The sequence below is a fragment of the Dioscorea cayenensis genome, chromosome 6 (assembly GCF_009730915.1).
Source record: "Dioscorea cayenensis subsp. rotundata cultivar TDr96_F1 chromosome 6, TDr96_F1_v2_PseudoChromosome.rev07_lg8_w22 25.fasta, whole genome shotgun sequence".
Taxonomy (NCBI): Eukaryota; Viridiplantae; Streptophyta; class Magnoliopsida; order Dioscoreales; family Dioscoreaceae; genus Dioscorea; species Dioscorea cayenensis.
Window position 1 is genome coordinate 3,349,617 of NC_052476.1, and position 20,480 is coordinate 3,370,096.

Sequence of the window (20,480 nt, forward strand, 5' to 3'; positions counted from 1 at the left end):
TCACTTAAATTTATGTGTTCATTCATTTAACTTTGTCCTATATATATTTAATAATGCATAGAACTAATAAAATTTAAATTTATATGTAGACACACTATTTATCATCACCACACACCAACAGTTGGAGACATAAATGATAATATTAAATTAAAAAAATAAAATAATTTGAGAGAGACTTTTCAGTAACCAAGCAATAACCTTTCTTAGTCTCAAATAAAAAAAAATTAACATAAATGAAAAATTACAAATATTCATAATTAGAGTAAATCTTTTAATTATAAATTAACTCTTCAATAGTGAATATATCAAATTTACTTATATGTATGTTCTTATATATACCATTTAATTATGTTTTAGTTGTATAAATTGTTATTCAAGAAGCTTATTAATATAATAACACCAACAAGCTATTAATCTGACTATTTGGAATCATACCCTTTTATGTTGTTGTATGAAGAATTAAAAAACTAGATAAACCACAATCAAACATATCGTTTCATTATGTTTAATTTGTAAAACAGTTTTTAAGTCCTTCACTTCGTCTTCTACAATTAATTTTTCATCTTCCTTTTTCTTATGGGAGTGTCCGGTGATCATCTAAAAATATATTTATATTTTAGTTGTATAAATTATTACTCGAGAATCTTATTGAGCTATTTCGAATCAGCTACATCAATACTTGTCATTCATGTTAATTTATTGAGAGTCAAAAGATAAAATAAATTAAGATCAGACATATTATTTCATAATGTTTTCTACCAAACACTTTTTAATTAAATCTATTTTTTTTCTTCTACGATTTTTTTACCTTCTTTGCGTTTTTTTTCTTATAAGAGTGTCTACTGGTCGGTTAAACATTTGTTTATATCATTAACCTTTATTAAAATACTTATAAAAAACATAGGGCCATATAAATGAAATTATAAATTAAAAAAATAATAATAATAAAAAGTAGAGTAGTGGTGAGGAGGTGGGGGTCCTCATTCCCACCTTGGCTTGGCATAGCATGGCATGGCTTTGGCTTGAGGAAGAAGTGGTGGACCTACCACATCTTTCAATTCAGACAAACCAGAAGACATGCACTGCATGCCCTAATTTAAAACCTACGTCCATATCTATAGAGAACAGAGAGAGAGAAAAAAAATAATAAAAATATATTTTTTTTTTTAAAAAAAAGAAGTAATTAATTTATGATGTGGCAGACGGGTAGCTAGGTAGGATGATGATGATGATGATCCATATATCTTATCTTATCCTTGAGAGTTGAGAGAGTGTTCTTTATGGTATGGAAAGTCTACAAACTCACTCACACATGCCAACAAATAACAAAGTACACAAAACAACAGAGTGTGTGGAGAGAGAAACAGGAAAACAAACCCTGTTTTGGACGTTAGACCAAATGGACAAATTAAAAGTGTTTGAGCATGCATGCATGTAGCCAAGTAGATAGACATATTTAGAAATATATATATATATATATATAGTGTTTGTGTTTGTGTGTGTGGGTGTGTTTTTAAAAATTTAGCATTATTTTTTATGTGTGTTTTATGATTTAATGTGTTTTTATAATTAATATTTAATAAACAAAGTAAAATATTTTTTATGTAATTAATCCATAAATATAGATGCTTAACAACCTATATTTAAAAGACAAATATGATTTATATAGAATAAAATAAAGGATATTTATTTAAAATAGTCACTGCCAGAGGTTAAAATAAGGTGTGTGATGTTAAAGCTCGAGGGTTTAATTTATTTTAAATGCATGGTTGATATGTAGATAAAGTAAAGATGTGCGATGGTTTTTGCCCATTGTAAAAAAAATATATATTTATAAATAATACTTAAAAAAAACAGGCATATATATAATATATCTAATACTTATTAATCTTAGTCTATATCCAAAAAGAAAAAAGTTTGAGCCAACAATGACTTATTACTATCAGGTCATTTTTCCATGTTTATAGATGTCCCTAATTTTCTTTAAAATGAACGAAGGTTGTCGTTTGAAAAAAAAAAAAGGGTTTTGATTTAGTTAGTATAAATACATTATACTATATTTATCTAAAAATTATTTTACTAGATTTGGATAACTCTTTTTGTATTTATTCATAATTTTTTAATTGTTTTTTTGTTTGGCAATTTGTCTATAAATAATCCTGGATAAACTCCTTTATCTAATGTTTATCTATTTGCCACATACTTGGGGTGAGTGTTTTAAAAAATTGCTAAAAATATAAATAATAAATATATATATATATATGAAAATATGAAAAATAAAAAGAATAAGAGAGATATTTCCTCGGGACTTGTGAAGTTATGAAGGGAATCCATGGAATATTCTCTCGTGATTGGATATCATTGTAAAGGAATGGAAATGTTCTTTGGAGAATAAATTTTGGTTTTTATTTTGATATACATAATTAAATAAATGGCGAACTTAAATTATTAATAATATTATTATTATTTCAAAAGTGCAAGTCGGATATCTCTTCTAGCTTTTGTAAATACAAAAATTACCCCATTTTTTTTAATTATCAATTTTTTTGAAAAAAAAGTTATCAATTATCTAATTGCCTCTTTTAAAAATTTTTGAAGCCAACATTTGCTGTCTTTTGTGTAGTGGTAAGGTATTTGATAATGCATGATTAGACGTAAATTCGAAACCCGATGCTGTTAGTGCTATAACACAAAAGTACTGTTTATATATTGTTTCCTAAATTTTAGTATTACTGATTAATCACTACTCGGGAATGAGTCATATTTTTCATTCCTTTATAATTGCATGACAGAGAGAATCATGTGGTAGCCCTTCATTATCCTATGTATTAGTTCATCCTACAACAAAGTGAATCTCTTAGACAACCATTAAACCACCAATTGATGCATTAATCCTGCATATCCCTTGTACACACCTGTATAATAAAATATGAGAATAGAAGTTATGCCCTCAAATTGAGTCAGCTCAAAACCTGAATATCTAGCGGGATTCACTTTTATTTTAAGACAAAGAAAGCAAATGGGAGAATACGCTCTCGGGGAGCAAGTTGGAAAGTACCCGAAAGCGTATGTATGGGTTTCTAAATCTTCAAACAAAAAGCTTGAAACGCACCCATTTCTAATTCAGTAAGTTTCTCAAACGAAGTTTTCCATCATTGGAGTAGAATGGCAGTAATTTACTCCTCTCCATACTAATATATATATATATATATATAAAGATATATTTAAAAATAAATTTTAATATAATTAAGTTAGAAATTATATTTAAGATTTTTTTTTTTTTGCAATATTATTAAACTATTGGGAATGTATATGTGAGTAAGGACGAAGGGCTCAAAAATATAATATGCAATTATTTAAAAATAAGATTATTTTCTCTGTAATCAAAATATTTCATAAAACCTACATAAAAAAGTACGTAATTTAAATAAAATTTTTAAATTTAAACCAAAAACTTAACCTAGTAGGTAGTGAAAAACCATGATAAATATATAATAACAACTCTTTTATAACTTGATAAATAAAGTTCATTTGTTCAAGATTTCGTTTCTAGGCTTTGTCCTCGTATCAATAAATAAATAAAAATTTAAAAAGAAAGAAAGAAAGGACGAAAGATAAAGAATTAAAGATAGACAATATCACAAGTCATGCATGGTCCATGGAAAACATAAGAAGAAAAGATGGGAGTGTGGGGACAAGTTGCACTCAAACAACATTTTAAGTGCTATCACAAGATTAATGTACTCTAAAACCTTAATGGAAGTTCAACTGCAATTTTATATCTAATTAAATTTATCTATTTATTTATTTTATACGATGTGGACAAATTATTCCCCGACACATACTAAATCCTTAATCATGCTTTAGAAGAGAGTTAAATATTCAACTTTCACATGAGATGAACTAAGACATAGCATAGTAATTTTTTATTTTGCTTGTGTTTGAGAGGTCTCGAGTTCGAAACCTCTCAAGGTTTTTCAAGCATAATACAAAAAAATAAAAAGATACTTGTTGTCAATTTGTCATCACATGAGAGTTAAAAGCACTACCACCGGTATATTGTAGTGATGGTTAAATTTAATTAAAATTATATTTTTTTTTTAATTAAAGGCTAAAAAAAAAGCAATAGTAGATATTTCCATGAGTTTCATTACTTGGTTTATCTTGAGCATGTAATTTCTCATGAAAAATGAGTAAAATTTTCTTCTCCATAACGTAAATATTCGAGGTGTTTTTAAGAGTTAATTTTGTGAATCCAGGAACATAATCTTGTATCAATATAAATATTGTTAGAAATTGTAACATGAATTCAATCTGTTTTACCTGATATGTGCAATGTTACAAAGGGATTTGACCAATAGACTGGATGAAAAGAGCAAAGTCATGCCATGACTCCAACTGAATCTATATGATTAATTAGACTTGTAATCGACCTAGAACCTGTAAACATATTTTAGAGTTTCATCATTGATAAAATAATTTTGATAAATTGTGCTATCACCATTATACTTAATTTTTTACACAGTAAAATTACCTTCACTTCTTCTATCCATGGTTTTTTACTGTGACTTTATTTGTATTGTACCTAAATTTGATGAAGATATTGAGAGAATAAATGGCAATGCATTGGTGTTAATCTTTCTTGGACTCCATATAGAGAGACAAGAGGAAGTGGCTTTCCATTGGAAAGGGAAAAGGGAAGTCTCAACCTGACATCCATGGCTTTGCAGACTTGTTTCCTCTTTCCATAACTTGTAGCCCCTCTTTTGTCCTTCTTTTTGCAAATTGAAAATTAGGGTTTCAAGTTTATTCATGTCTTCTTGTTGTTAGGTCAATCCTAAGCTTTTTTCCATAAATAGAACATGACTAATGTAGGGATTTATGGTAGTTTGTATTGGTGTTGTGTGTGAATATATAGAGAGTGACAGAAGAATAATAAGACCTTTTAAATTTTAAAAATTAATAAATAAATAAATTTTTATGTTGAAATAAGAGATTTTATTTTTAAAGTTAATAGTATGTTTTATTGTTGGTGATTTATTTAATATTAAGAGTTGATATTAATTGTATATATATATATATATAAAAACTCAGCCCAATCAATGTGAAAAATTATTTGTTTTTGCCCGGTTCCATGCCAGGTGTCTCACATGTTTAGATTCAAATCATGTAAATACAAATTTTATCTCAGCTATTCAAGGTAGAATTATTTAAATACAAAATCTTAATTATAATCAAAGTTAAAACTAGATATCACATCTAACATATATATGTCTACCTGACTTAATTTGGTTTGAGCTCGAGCGCTAGGCTTTAATTAAACCTCCAAATTAAAATAAGCTTGATTGAATAAAAAGAACTATTTTGCAAGTAATTTTTTTGAGTAAGTAATTGGAGAATATTCAAGTCTTAGTAAATTAGATCTAGTTGTTTCTTATCTTCATTATTGGAGTAATTTCTCATTAATGCTTTTTTACTTTATTGGTCATTATTTTCTTAATAAAATCTATATAGAGTTAAATAGTAATGTACCATGAGTTTGAGATCAATGAACAACTAAAATATAATTACAATGTGAACAAGAGTTCATGGTTTCATTTATATCTTTGTAAAAGCTTTTTTTTTTTTAACGAAATGTGGTTAAGCAGTGTGTTAAGACGTGCACAGACATGATCACCCTACAAAAGGACACGATACTGTCGAAATATAAACTAAGAAGTTGTTGTCTAAAAAATAAATTCATATCAAAATTTTTCTATGAAAATTATAAATTTAGATACCCCTGAAAATTATCTTTTATATCTATCAATAAAATCAAATGTGAAGTAAACCCTTTAAAATTTGATTTATTTGCATATATACCTCTTTCCTCCACATATATTATTACATGTTAAATAACTAAAAAACATTATGCATATACACTCTTAAAAATTTATAATGAACGTTATATATATACCCTTAAACAAATTTAATTCATTACATCTAAATCCTAAAAATTTGTATCGGTGATTAAGTCAATATCTTTGCATACATACCCCTGCAAAATTTTGAGCTAATTTTATTTATTACATTTAAATAAAAATTAACATTATTAAAGATAGTCTAGAAATTTAAATAAATTTCTAATTTTATCGTTATAGAAAAATCAATATTTATTAATTTATCATATATCTTAACAATGTATTTGGAGAGGTGTTAAACGGGCCGTACCAAGCGAATACAAAGGGGGCCTTCTCCTAATCTTGAGGTGATTGGGCTAGCACAGGATGCACTCATTTAGTTTTAAATTTTTATTTGAAAATAAAAAACAAAAAAATGAAAAAAAATTCCCAAATTTTTTTTTTTGAAACTATGTAAAAAAAATTCTTAAAATAATGATGCACATGAAAGAAAAACTAAAACTAATATATCACTTTTGTAAATACAAAATAGCATTATTTTTAATAGAGACAAAATATCTCAAAATTTGCTACATATATGTGCATGTAATATTTTGTTTTCATCTCAAAGGTTTAGATACACATTAGAGATATTTTCACTTATTTTATTAAAAAATTACTTGATTAAATTAGTTTACGCTGTATACATTTTTCACATATATATAAAATACAATTCCAAAATTTAATATATATATATATATATATTATAATTTTTTTTACACATCTTATTTAAAATTTACTTAAGAAATTAGTTTAAAATGCATCAAGCATTCCATATATATAGTTAAGGCTGGTTTGTTGGACAAAATATAGAGGATAGAATAAGATAAGTTATAATATCCTTCTCCTATTTTATATTTGGTGAGACAATAGGATATTATAGTCTTATTCTATTGACCTTTCTTTAGATCTATTCACTTATTTATATATAATTACAAAATTTAAATATTTTTTCACTTATTATTACAAACATGTTTTAATAAGATGTATAGATAAATATAATTAAAAGAGAGTACTGTATTATTGTGTCCCATATGGTTATGGTCTTTCTTAGTCCCATGTCATGCCGGACCATGTTAGCTCATGGATGGTAGGTCAGGTAGACACGTTAATATGTATGGAGCATAGAAGAGTATGTATGCAAACAAACCAAATTTTAATAGTATACATGGTATATGATTTATAGTAATTTGGGGCAAGAGTGATGTCTTAAAATATAAGAAGATTTTTACATATGAACTCCTATGAAAACATAAAATCACACACACATATATATGGTAAAAGATCAACTATGGACGATTGTAGAACATCTTTACACAAAAAGTAGAGAAAAATATAGACAAGATAAAGACATACAAAAAGAAGGATAAAGATGAACGGTATAGCACTGTTCATATAGTTAACCTACTATAGATATTAATGGTATGGAAGTTATTTAATTTTTTAAGATAGATACTTAAGAAAATATTAATTTTGGATAAAACCTTAATTTTTTTAGGATATATATTACTAAACATTGTTTGTGTGTAGACGTCTAAAAATGATGAAAAGTAACAGAGAGATTGAAAGTGATAGGAAACACGAGTCCAATGTACCTTAATCAGACTTTATCAGATTCAAAATCCATAGACATTCCCAAATGACATGTTGGACGACCTACATATATAATTCAAGGATTTATAAGATGTACACATAAACAAATAATATTCAAACACTAATGGTCAAATCAAAATACAACCATTAAAATCTATGCATTACTAAACTCACAAACATGACCACTAAATAAACTAAAGAAGGAAGTTACTTGGATACTCTATAAAAGATGTAATGACTAATATATCCTTATAAACTCATATTTAAGTAAATACCGATAAAAAACACTTTTATTTATGCTTTTATCATTAAAAAATTAATCTATAAATTTTATAAAAATACAACTTGGTCTGTTATTTATTTATTTATATATTTGTTTCCGAAATGAATGAAGAGAGCATGATAAGTGATCATTTTTAATTTATATTGACTTTTGGTGGACAACATGCGTACTTTTCATTATTACTTTTTTCAGCCATATATTAAAAAAAAAAGTCAAATCCTCAACCTCCTGCACATGAGTCAAATGTCTTAACTATTAGATTATTCCTGCATGCTCAAAAAATATTTAAGTAATATAATTTTTATAAAAAACCAATGATCTCTTGGTTTATTAGTATTAAATTTCTTACTTAAGATGTTTGTATCTTTGCCGAAAAGACATGTTTGAATCTTAGCATATATAAAATGAAAATACATATATATTGAGGTAAATAACTTTCTTTTATGCTACACTTTGCAGCACGTGGGTTTTTGTCTTTTACAAAAAAAAAAACACAAAAGCATATTAGTATTTTTTTTAAAGGTATACCAGCCAAAAAAAAAAAAATAAAAGAAGAAAATTGCATGAAAGTGGTTACTTCCTTAATTCACAAGATGTAAAGCATTTACCAAGAAAAAGTCATGAAACTCACTTCCCGTTCAATTAAGAGTTCTTAAGTTTATTTTGTCTTGACTTCCGTATTAGACTTCCGATTTCCTTTTCAATCCACCTCATCATCAAAATCTCATTTTCTTTTTGTAATATAATATTAATATATAATAATAAGACTTTTGAGATTATACACAACCTAACTCCAATTGAATCCTTCACAAAATCTCATATAAATTAAACAAAAAAGGAAAAAAATCCCCAAAATAAGCCTATCTAAAATATATATATAGCTTTGTCATTAAGTGAAAAATGTAATTTTTACTTAAATTATATTAAATTTTAATTTTTCTTGATTGGATTTTATGGTATTTCCTCTCAGACAAACAAAAAAGTTCACTTCCCAACTTCCATTTTCATTAGATTAGTCCTATGTAATTATCAAAACATCAAGTTTATGTTTTTTTTTTAAAATATACAAAATTGAAATTGGATTATCTTCTTGGACATTTTTAAAATTTTAAAAATAAATAAACCTAAATTAAAAACAATATAAATCAAAGCAAATATTTTAAATACAAAGTAGCTAATTAATTAATAATAAGTTAATAACCTTTAAAAAAAAAATCCATTTCACCATCAAGATATTAAAAAAAATAACATAAATTTTATAAACAAAATGAAATTGGATCATGTACTTGGACTGATTTCAATTTACAAATAAATAAATAAATCTGAATTAAAAAGAAAATCAAAATCACATCAAATGATTTCAACATAAAAAGTATTTAATTAATTTAATAATAATAACACTGAAATCCATCCCACCAATCAAAACTTGCCACGTAGACATTTTCAACCTTTAAAATACCCAATTAAGTCCTTATGATCAAATCCTCTCTCTTATCGTGCACCGAGCGGTGCCACCTTCGCCGGCGCACGTTAGCGCTCGTCCTATCTCATCGAGCTCCGAAGCCTGTGAACGCGAGAGAGCAAACACGAGCACCAGCGAAACCCTAGCGACGACCAGGATTAGGGTTTCTTGGGTTTGGTGAAGGATGTGGGGCGATGGAGGGCGGTTCTACTGGGCGAGTAGAGGGCCGGCGGGCATCGTCGTGCTGTTCGCTTGGTTGTCTAGTCAGGAGAGGAATCTCAAACCCTATGTTGATCTCTATTCGTCTCTCGGATGGGGCTCGCTCATTTGCCATGTTGATTTCCTCACGCTGTGAGTGTTTGAGGGTTTATTCTGTGTTTTTTGCTTTTCATTGGTGATGAATTTGTTGCGAGTTTTGTGATTTTCAAATTTAGGGTTTTGTAGGTTGATAGATGTGAGTTCTGTTGGTTATAATAATGGAAAGCATAGCGCAGTTTAAACCATCTTTATTGAGGAGGATTCCTGGAATTTTGTCAAAATTCAGACTTGGATTCATTTAGGATGTGGTTTGATCTGAAAAATGCGTAATCTTGAGTAATAATAGTCAATTTTATGTAGGAATTCTAGGATTTTGTATTTTTCTTTGAAACTTATATCTTGAGTGTGATGATATAGAAGGTTAAACTCTTCTTTGGTAGGAATATGATATTGGTGTAGTTTGAGTTAAATTATAGTTTTCTTATAGTGGCAATACCTAGATGTTGGTACTAGTATATAATCATTTAGCATTAGTTTTATACTTCCGAGTTTGTTTGTGGTCAAACCACTATGAATTATATATTAGGCTCAAACAATTTGTTACAAACTAACCACAAATTAATGCATGAGGAAGGACATAATTGCAGCACTAAAACCACCACTACTCATACAAGGACATCAATTCCTGCACAATCCCCATCACTCCACCACCAAGACATCCACTGAACAGCAGCCATACAACCCACACTAAGTGGAAGTCACCAATCAAAGCTTGACTTCCCACCCAAGCAAAACAATGCAGTATCTAGCGCCAAAAAAACAAACAACACCACCAATCAAAGAACCACCAATGAGATTATGCTTCACTCATTTCAACAACCATTCACAACAACAGAGACTAATTAATAGAATAAAGTGCCCAAGCCTTCAGAAACAAAGCATCATGCTGAAAACACCAGGCATCCCTGTCAGAATTACTGCAACTACTTGCTCAAAAGAGCACAATTAGTTGATTTTGAAATTTTTACAGAAAATTTGAATAGAACCACCTCCCTGATATGAGCAAACACCTGATCCACAGTAATAGATTTTTGCTGAAAAATTAGCAGGTTCCTTGCCCTCCAAATCAAATATACAGTAGCGATAAACACAATTCTCCTCAGCTTAGCAAGCATAGTCTTTCCCATGGCTTTCTTTGGGAATCAACTGATTTCCCTTTGCCAATAAAAAGGTCGCCTCTGAATGTTCACAGCCTTTAACACCCTGACCCACACTTCATGAGAAAAATCACAACTAGAGAAAAGGTGAGACACATCCTCCCTGGATTTATTACAGAAAACACAAGTTTCTGAAGAGCTTGTTCTTTATTTGCTTCTTAAAAGAATATGTGATAGGGATGGTATTGTACTCATAGAATTTGTTTGGCCTTTATATCTATGATGATTCTGCTTCTCTATGGAATTTCTTTGGTATCCATAACTCATTTTGGAACGTGATACCTTCATGCGTGTCCCATTCCAAGTATTGTGAAGGGTATATAAATTATTCTCTGATGTATATTTTCAGATTCTCTTTTTACATATTTTTTTCACGAAGTCATCCTGGTGCAATTACTGTTTGTGCAGATTTCTCCCTGAGAAGGCTGCATCATTGGCGCACAATTTGCTAAGCGAGCTTGTTAAGGTTAGTGTCATCTTTCACAATTGTCTTGCTACTGCAGTGGATTTTTTTAAGACATCCAACTGGTCATGTGCTTGCTAAGTGATTACTATGTGTTCCATAATGTACCTGGCTTTTATGGATATTGTCATCTCTTGAAATTGCCCCAGTCAAAATTTTGTTTTTATTCTAATTAATTTTCTTTGGTGGCATTGTTTAACTAAGAAACAATGAAAAAGAGAAAGAAGAAAGATCAGACTTGTTTGATTGCAGGACAATGCTAACCAGGTTGTGATCTGTATCATCCTTCAAGTGGCTATAATTTGGAGACTCTGGATTGATAGTTTTTATATGGACTTGCCCATGTACTTTCTATTGTTTTATACAATGTGATACCCATATATATATGCCTAAAATGCTAACTTTAATGTGAATTCTAATGTTTATCGCTCTCTATTATTGTGGTAACAGGAGGTAAAGATCAAACCATTACCTATCATATTGGCATCATTTTCTGGGGGTTCAAAGGGTTGCATGTACAAAGTTCTTCAGGTGCTTTATTAATTATTGGTTGCAGAACTTTTAGATTCTTGAGTTCTTCCACAAATATAGTGCTTGATAGATTAAAATATTCTTTTTCCCCACCAGTTGATTCAGGGGAAATGTGTAGGCCAACCGTATCAGGTATGCTTATATTATTTGATAAACACTTTCACTTTTTTGTTTTTACTTATTCTTCACTATGCTTTATTGTAGCTTTTGTGATGACTTGTATGCATTCGTATATTCGGAACTTTGACTATTTGTTCTGCATGCTCATTATAATATTCGAGCCTTGGTTGATTGCAAAAAATATTTGTTGTGTGATTATGATAAGTTGAATATTGGACACTGCTCTGAGCTGTGCTCAATATCTGTCAAGAAGTTAATTGATTTGGGTATATGCGTACATGTGTGCAGAACATGCTCACTTTTCCCATTCATTTTTGTGTGGAAAATATTTCTTGAATGATGTTTGTGGGGGAAAATTGCTAAGGACAATTAGTAATTTCATATAATTGTATTATTGATCAGTAATTTGCATGGCTATGATAAATGTAGATATGCTTCTGAATTATAACCCAAAACTCCCATCTGCTGCTGTTGTATCTGTGCGCAGCTGATGTTACAACCTGTAGTCAATAATTTTCACATCTGACATTTTTTGTTGTCAAAAGTCATAAAATAATAGATCATCATAAGCTGTAGATGACTAATTAAATTTTGGCGTTATGCATTAGTACAGGAACTTTTAATGATGTGTAGTTTGTTTGTTATGCCCATCAGAAATATATCATGATGTACTTTCTTTTCAGAAGTTTATTCATTTTGTATTTTTGTTTTTGCTGAAGGATGATTATCAGATACTCAGAGATTGCATCTGTGGCCAAATATATGATTCTAGTCCTGTAGATTTTACCAGTGATTTGGGTACTCGGTTTGTCCTTCATCCTTCCGTTCTCAAAATGTCTCACCCACCAAGAGTTGTCTCATGGATGGCAAAAGCCATTGCATCTGGTCTAGACACGCTCTTCATAAATAGATTTGAGGCTCAACGTGTGGAATACTGGCAAACTCTTTACTCCTCAGTAGTAAGGCTCCATTTTCTGATATATAAGTGGATTAATATATATGAAATCTTTTCTTTGTTTCCTTTTCTAATTATAATGCTTAATCATTGATGCAGAGTGCAGGACCTATTCTCATTTTCTGTTCAGAAAATGATGAACTTGCTCCATATCAAGTTGTCTATAATTTTGCTCAAAGTCTACAAGAACTGGGCGCTGATGTTAAATTAGTCAAATGGAATGATTCCCCTCATGTAGGTATGTACAACATGACTATGATCGATAATTTCTTTTCAGTTTCTAATGTCAGGTCTTTTCTGATCCGCTGTTCATGCATGGTCTCTAATTACTGTTTCTTGGAATTAACTGATCTGAGTATGTTATAAATGAAGTTTGATATTGACCTACATCCCATAATCTAGATAAACAGGGATTTGTTAATCAGTTAGTATTTTAAGTTTAAATTGATGTAGTTGGGCGTTGGTGTCCTAATAATAATCAAACTTCACACATGTTGATTATGTGTGTTGGAATTTGTGACACAGTGAAGTACTTGTGCTTTCTGTTTATTTAATTTGACCTATAGCCGTATGTGACATTGTAAAAATATAATAGGTTACTAATTTGCTTGAAACTCTTGACAGTACTTTGCAATAATCTATCTTATCCAGAAATCTGGAAAAATCTGGAAAAACTGAATGAAATATAAAAGTCTATTGTTTTCATTGTTTTGTGGATGTCATCATATTCTGGCCCAGTTGTCTATTAAATGCACTTTACATTGGATAAAAAAAAATGTGCCATTGCTTTATCAGTTTGCTTTTGCTATTTAGATCTTTTCTCAGGATCTTGTTGATAGAACTGCCTTTGATTAATTGGCTGAAACTGTCATTTGGTGGTGGAGAAAACCATGGCTTTCCTAATTTTCTTTAAATTGGGAACAGTAACTTTAGTATTTTAGTATCAAAACAGAGTATGCTTTGACCACCATTATGGGCATTGGCCATTGATTCATCTTGGTAGGAATTTTTTAAATTAAGGATTAGCGCCACAATTTATTGATAAAATTTCAATCTAGTACAGTAATAGTAAAGCTTGTACCAGGAGCTTTTGTTATTTCATTATGAGCATTGATATTTGATTTATCCTTATAAAACTAAACAAGACTGATTGATCTACTGTTTAGTTTTACATGGAATCCTGCTTAACAGTAAATGGTTTTTTCCTTTGTATTATTTTCTCCCATTCTTAAACCAGAATTTTTATCTCTGCTCTAATTCAGAGCCAAGGCTTCTAGTATGCCATTAAAATTTTTTGTGTCAGTTTAAACTTGTATTAAGTTAACCCCTGAGTCTTATTTTCTTTTATTTAGAGGCAATGCTCCTGATATTCCAGTGAAATTTCTAGTACCAGTTCAAACTCATGTTGAGTTAACTCTGGAGTCTTCTTTTTCTCAATCTACAAAGCTAATGCTTCTTGTGTACCAATGCAATTTCTAACACCAATTTAAACATGTTGAGTTGAACTCCATGTTAATTTTTTCTTCTAATTTTGGTTATCTTTTTTCTTCCCTCTTATGTGTTTTTTTTTATTTATTTATAATTTCTATTATTAAAAAACTAAAGAAGTCTTTCATGTTGCTACCATATTGGCTCTCTCGAAGATATATATAATTATTCTTTTTTTTTTTTTGTGATGTATTTAATCATAAATGCCATTGGACAAATAGCTTTTCATTGTTGATATCTGCCCGTGATCAACTTCTGCGGACCTCAATTATCACTGTCTGCTAATACAATAGGTGTACACGGTGTATATTAAACTCTTGGTTTATCTTTTGATTTACCTTGAGTTTGCAAGGGTGTATTAGAAAATGTTTGGTGTGTTTGAGTTTAGTAAATTATCACATATGGTGTTTTATATATTTGGTAATGTTATTATTTGAGATGTTTAATATACTGAATAGTCTTATACTATGTTAAATAATAAGCAAATCTATATATCATCAAAATCCATGTGTTGTATCAGGGTGGTGTTGTTCTCATTAGATTTATTTAATATATTATCTTTTTTTCCAATCTTTGTCTCCTCCACCCATAGCTTTATTCAAAGATGGACATGATCATTTATTTTAGTTTCCATGATCTCTATAGGAATTTCGTCCTCACATTTGCTATTTCATCATTTGCAGCTCATTACAAAAACCACCAAGCCGAATACAAAGCTGCTTTAACAGAGTTCCTTAGCAAGACAATAACCGTATATTCTCAAAGTAGCCAATTGAAAAGGGAGACAACAGGAACCGGACACGGTCGTGATGATATATCAAAATCCGTTTGCCATCTTCAGAAAGCAGTTGGTAGCTCCAACAGGAGCCTACAAAGATTCGCGGTCGGGCCAAATGATCACTTCTATTTACCAAGTTCATTAGAGTACCACGAAACTAAAGACGCAGGTTCAGTGCCGGACGAACAAAAGGGCGGACTATTCCAAATGCAAAACCCGCCGGGTATCAATGCTCATAGTGTCTTGGGTCAAATGCTCTTCGACGTTTGTGTCCCTAAGAACATCGAAGGCTGGGACATAAAGCCATCCAAGTCCTCAAACAACATTCAGACGTTTGGTTCTTCCCGGCGACATTCTCCCTTCAATCCGATCAAATGCATAAGACGGTCGAAATTGTAGTAAGCTTGAAATGAATTGAGTGGAAATTTTTAGTTCGTCGTCGAATGTGAATATGACCAGTGATGATTTTGATTTACTGTCACTAATGTGATTAACGAACATCAAGTTGAGAATATATTACAAAGAGCTGTGCAACCGGAAAAGTGTATTTATGTTTGTGTGCAGGATGAATGTTTATAGCTTGTGTTATTTGCTGTTTGATCTTTTCTCAGGTTGTGTGGATAATACTATAATGGAATTTTTTTGTACATATGCTCTTACAAAATATTGATATTATAGCTTATATGTGGGATTATATTTATCGGAAGCTTGGGACAAGAAGTTTGTTAACAATTAGATTGAACATTAATTTCACTATCTTAAGTAGATTTTTTCACATCCAAAGCTGTTAAAGGGGGTTTTTTGTTGATTTCGTGTTTGAATATGTTTATTTCATCTAAATCTTTCATTTGATTATGTCTAATTTTTAATTTCTCTAATTGAATAATTTTTTTTCTTCTTGATTTTGATGTGATCTGTTTATTTTGTTAAATGTATAGATTTTGGGTTATCATAAAAAGTAATTTTGTCGATTTATATCTGATCAATATCATATCGCACATCGTTTATTTGGTACGCCAGATGTGAAATAGAATAACAAAATACTATTCTATGGCTTATTTGGTGCGCATCAAATATACCATAGGATATGAGCTTTAATACAAAATCTTTAATACTGAAGTCTAAACAATAAACTTTAAATTCTAAACCCTAAATGGTAGGGTTTAGGGATGGGTTTTCAGTTTAGGGTTTACGTCAGTATCCAAGTCATCCTCATATAATATGATAATTTTACATAATAAGTTTATATAATATTTTTAGAAAGATTACATAATTCATTCGGAAAAACTGTTCGGTTTACATAATATGATATTTTTATATAATAAGTACTACATTATTATATAATAGGTTTACATAATAAATTAAAAACATTCCATCAACAACAAGTTGGCATTCAAGTCTATTATGTAAAAATATCATTATTATAATTAGCAGATTTTTAGATAGGAAATAATTTTTATAATTCTTATTTTTTTAATTTTATTTGATTAAATTTATCTATTAGTCATGCAGATCTCGTCTAACATTAATCATGCTTTTTTTTTTTCTTTTTTCTTTTTAATTTAATCAACAGGATAGATGCTTGGAATTTATGTTATTTCTTTGATGAAGTAGACATTTGGAACGCCAGGACTTCAAACATAATAAAACATGGATAAATAAATATGTATGTATGGGTGTGTGTCTATATATATATATATATATATATATTAATAACAAGATCAAAGGTCTACTTAACAAATTAAACAGGTCAATTACATGAGAAAGCGTGGCGTGAGGGTCAGGGATGAAACAGCGTGGGGAGGCGGCCTTTCATGCACCGGCACGTCTTTCCTCGTGCCTGAGATGGGGGATCGAGACTGAGGCAGCCCGACAGCTCGGGGCCATCTCGGGAGCCAATACCCTCACTCGTAAAAGGACCGATCTGCGAAATAAGCGCAAATGGTGGGTTAGGGCTACGTCCAGCCCAATTGTAATTGATGAATATTTCCAAATGTAGCGAACATTATCATTAATTATTACTTAAGCTTGGTTTTAATTATAGTGATATTCAAACCACTTGCTATGGTCGGAGATAAAATAAATAATTAAATAAATAAATAAATAAATAATTCTTTTCATTTTGTCTCCTCTATGACATATAATTATAACTTTTCCATCTAAATAAAAAATAATTCAGCATTATATTATTTCTCTTCTACATGGAAAAAACACTGGTCAAATATTTATCTTAATCAAACTTTGGAAGTCATCAGTGACGGAAAGTTAGCAATTAATCATCTATTTTAGCATCTTAATAACTTCATTAACATATCTTTCATTATAGGAATATGTTATGGCAACTTGAATAATACCTTTTTATGTATTAATTATTTTACTACAAAGTGGTTAGTTAGGGTGGTTAGGGATTTGCATCATTGATAACCACTTAATATTTTTTAATTTAAATCTTAAATAAATTGGAAAAAATGCATAGTAATACAAAAATTGTTTATTCTCTTCGTCCTTATATAAAAGTCCTATTCAAGTGTCTCTTTCTAGTAGTCCTTTTATTATATTAAAAAAGCATTTATTATATATATATATATATTAAATTTACCAATTTCTCTAAAAATAAGTATCGAATATATAGTGTGAGATATGCATCAAAAGTTAAGAGTAATTTTGAAAAATGAGGTAAAATTTATAATGAATTTTGAAAACTATTTTTTTTAATTGAAAATATTTGATTATTCAATATAATGACAAAGAGAATAAAATATTTTTTAGCCTATATGGTCATGAAGATTTGTGGAGCTTAAATTAAAAAATTATGTGATAGAATTCCGGAAGTGTCAGCTCATGATTCAATAATTTATTTATATATCATCATAAAAGATTTTGAGGACATGTGGAATTTAAATTAAAAAATTAAGTTGAAGTTATTTGTCTATTTATTTATTAAATCACTACAGTTGGCAAAGGTGTTACATATCTTAAGTCCAAGATTTGGATCCACAAGATACTATGTTGCCTTTTGATTTAGTAGGAAACTTGAAGGCTTGAAATCTTGTGGTTTGGGCCATTTCAATTATTTTATTTTATTCATGTTGGTTCATTTTTAAGCGTATTGAAAATTCATTAAAAAATTTTTAGGTGATTGTCTCCACTTGTAGTATTAAATTGATATATATATATATATTTGATAAATATAATAAACGTATATACAATTAGAAGCATGTGTATAAAAATACTAACAATGCGCTCTTGTATTCTGATTATACTAGCACATGGATTAAATTGTAAGCTCACTCCACCAATACGGTCAGTGGGTTTTAAAACTGGACAATAAAAGTCTCGTAAACAAAGTCTTATATAATGAGACCAGTATCATTGGATTAAAGACCCTTTTGTTTATAAAAGAAGACAAAATAAAATAACAACATTGTCTTAAATTGGGTTGAAAGATGAAATGAGATGGATAAACATATTAAAAAATAAAAAATAAAAAATAAAATAAGTTTTTAAAAAAGTTCAAATCTTTTCATATATTTTTTCTCTTCGTCAAAACAAAAAGAATTCAAAGTGAAAAATTTCCGCTTGACTTTGTAATCCGTCTAAATCATCTGCTATTTTTATAATATAGAATTAATCACTTTTTCTTCTACTAAAAAATTTACAACATCATCATTATTATTATTATTTCCAAACTTTGTATGTACTTTAAAAAAAAAAATTCTGAGTTTGAATTTTTGGAAAGAAAGCACACTCTCACCCTCGCGTCCCAATCGGTTTTTATTTTTATTTTTATTTTTATTTTTTATTTTTAATAAAATAGATAAATTATACATTTATTAAAAGAAAAGAAACAGAATATATATATATATATATATCAAAAAATAAAGAAAACTGAAACAGAAAAAAATAGACAAAAACCACTACAAGCTAGATGAGAATCAATTTTTGTTTGATAAATAAAACATAATAAATAAAATATAATAGATTAAGTAAAAACTCTAGATATATTTTGATTATGATCATATATTCATTTTATGTTTTTTTTGAATAAAAGTGGATAAATCACTGATTTATTAAAAAAAAAAGAAAGATGGAAAACAAAGAAGATAAACAGAAAAGACTGAAAGAAAAATACAAGAGACACTGAAACAAATAATTCTCACCTGAGATGAGGAGATCAAAGAAGAAATAAAGTAGAATAAGCTGGAAAGATGGGGAGAGCAACAAGACCAGCGAAGGCAACCGTTTGGAGACACAAGCTTGTCTTAGCTGTAAGGGGAAGTGGATTACTCCTGGTTCATGTTATACTTTGAATCGCTAGGAAGATCTATGACTCTTGCGCTCATGAAGCTAAGAGCGCGCTTAATCTTTTGTGAGTCTTCTAAAAAGGTTTGTTGATGCACATGGGAGGCTGGGCCAAAGGAGAGTGCTTGCATGACTTTTAAGAATAATAGTAAAGGGAGGTAAAGCGTTCGATTGAAAAAATCCTGATTTGTTTCGACTTGACAAATATGCAGGATAATGGCTCTGCTTGAGATCCCAGCAAAGTCCAAGATCTAGTGTTTAAGGATGGTAATCAGGAGGTTCATAAGCTAGGAATAGAAGGAGTAGTCTCGCTTAAACCAAAAGTATGAAAGAAGAAGTTCCAAATTCGATCCGTGAAATCGCATTCAACAAATAAACGTTCAACATTTTTCGAATCTTTGTGACAGAGGATGCATGTATCTATGGCGTTTTGGTTGCAACCTTTTCTAAAAAGGTTTATGAGTAAGAATTTTATCATTCCAAACAAACTAACAAAAGAGCGTGATTTTATTTGGGCAAGTGTACTTTCCAAAGTTATTTTATGTTTTTCACGCTACTTTTTTTATCTTATTTGTTTATTTTTTTATCCATTTAGTTATGTACTTTTAATATTTTAATAAAACACTGACATACACCTTTGGCTTGAGTTTCAGATTGCCTACCATACACCCGGACGTAAACGCATAATGGATAAGGTACAAGCAATTTTGGAATTTTAATTCAATTTATATTTACAAATAAAAATTCTAAAAATTAGGAATGTTTAGGGATTGTATAAATGTGAAAGGGTTTGGTTGTGGATTGAAAGAGGTTGAGCATTACTTTGTTTTAAATAAAATAATAATAAAATAATAATGAATAAAAACAAGGATAAAATATAATAATATTTATTAGTTATTTGGTCCAAGAAAGACGGCACCTGTGGAGGCACGCAAAGAAAAGAGAGGAAAAAAAGTCAACGTTTCTTTGCCGCTAATGTTTGACCAGCAGCCCTTGCCAGCAATGACACACACTGTTAAAAAGTCAAACTTCATTATTTTTATTTTTTTTTTATCATTTTCTTTCTAGAATATCTCATGTTTATACACAAG

General features: G+C 29.5%; 1 protein-coding gene across 2 annotated transcripts; it reads left to right on the forward strand.

Moving 5' to 3' along the window:
• Positions 1 to 9,305: 9,305 nt before the first annotated feature.
• On the forward strand, positions 9,306 to 15,736 carry LOC120263691. 2 transcript variants are annotated; one of them, XM_039271655.1, is made up of 7 exons: positions 9,306 to 9,628; positions 11,161 to 11,218; positions 11,666 to 11,746; positions 11,843 to 11,878; positions 12,586 to 12,825; positions 12,921 to 13,059; positions 14,993 to 15,736. In XM_039271655.1, the coding sequence occupies exons 1-7, from the start codon at positions 9,462 to 9,464 to the stop codon at positions 15,484 to 15,486; spliced, it is 1,215 nt and encodes a 404-aa protein (XP_039127589.1). In that variant the 5' UTR covers positions 9,306 to 9,461; the 3' UTR covers positions 15,487 to 15,736. The 2 variants fall into 2 exon arrangements, with proteins under 2 accessions (XP_039127589.1, XP_039127590.1); XM_039271656.1 differs by having other exon boundaries at positions 12,598 to 12,825.
• The last annotated feature ends 4,744 nt before the right edge of the window (positions 15,737 to 20,480 follow it).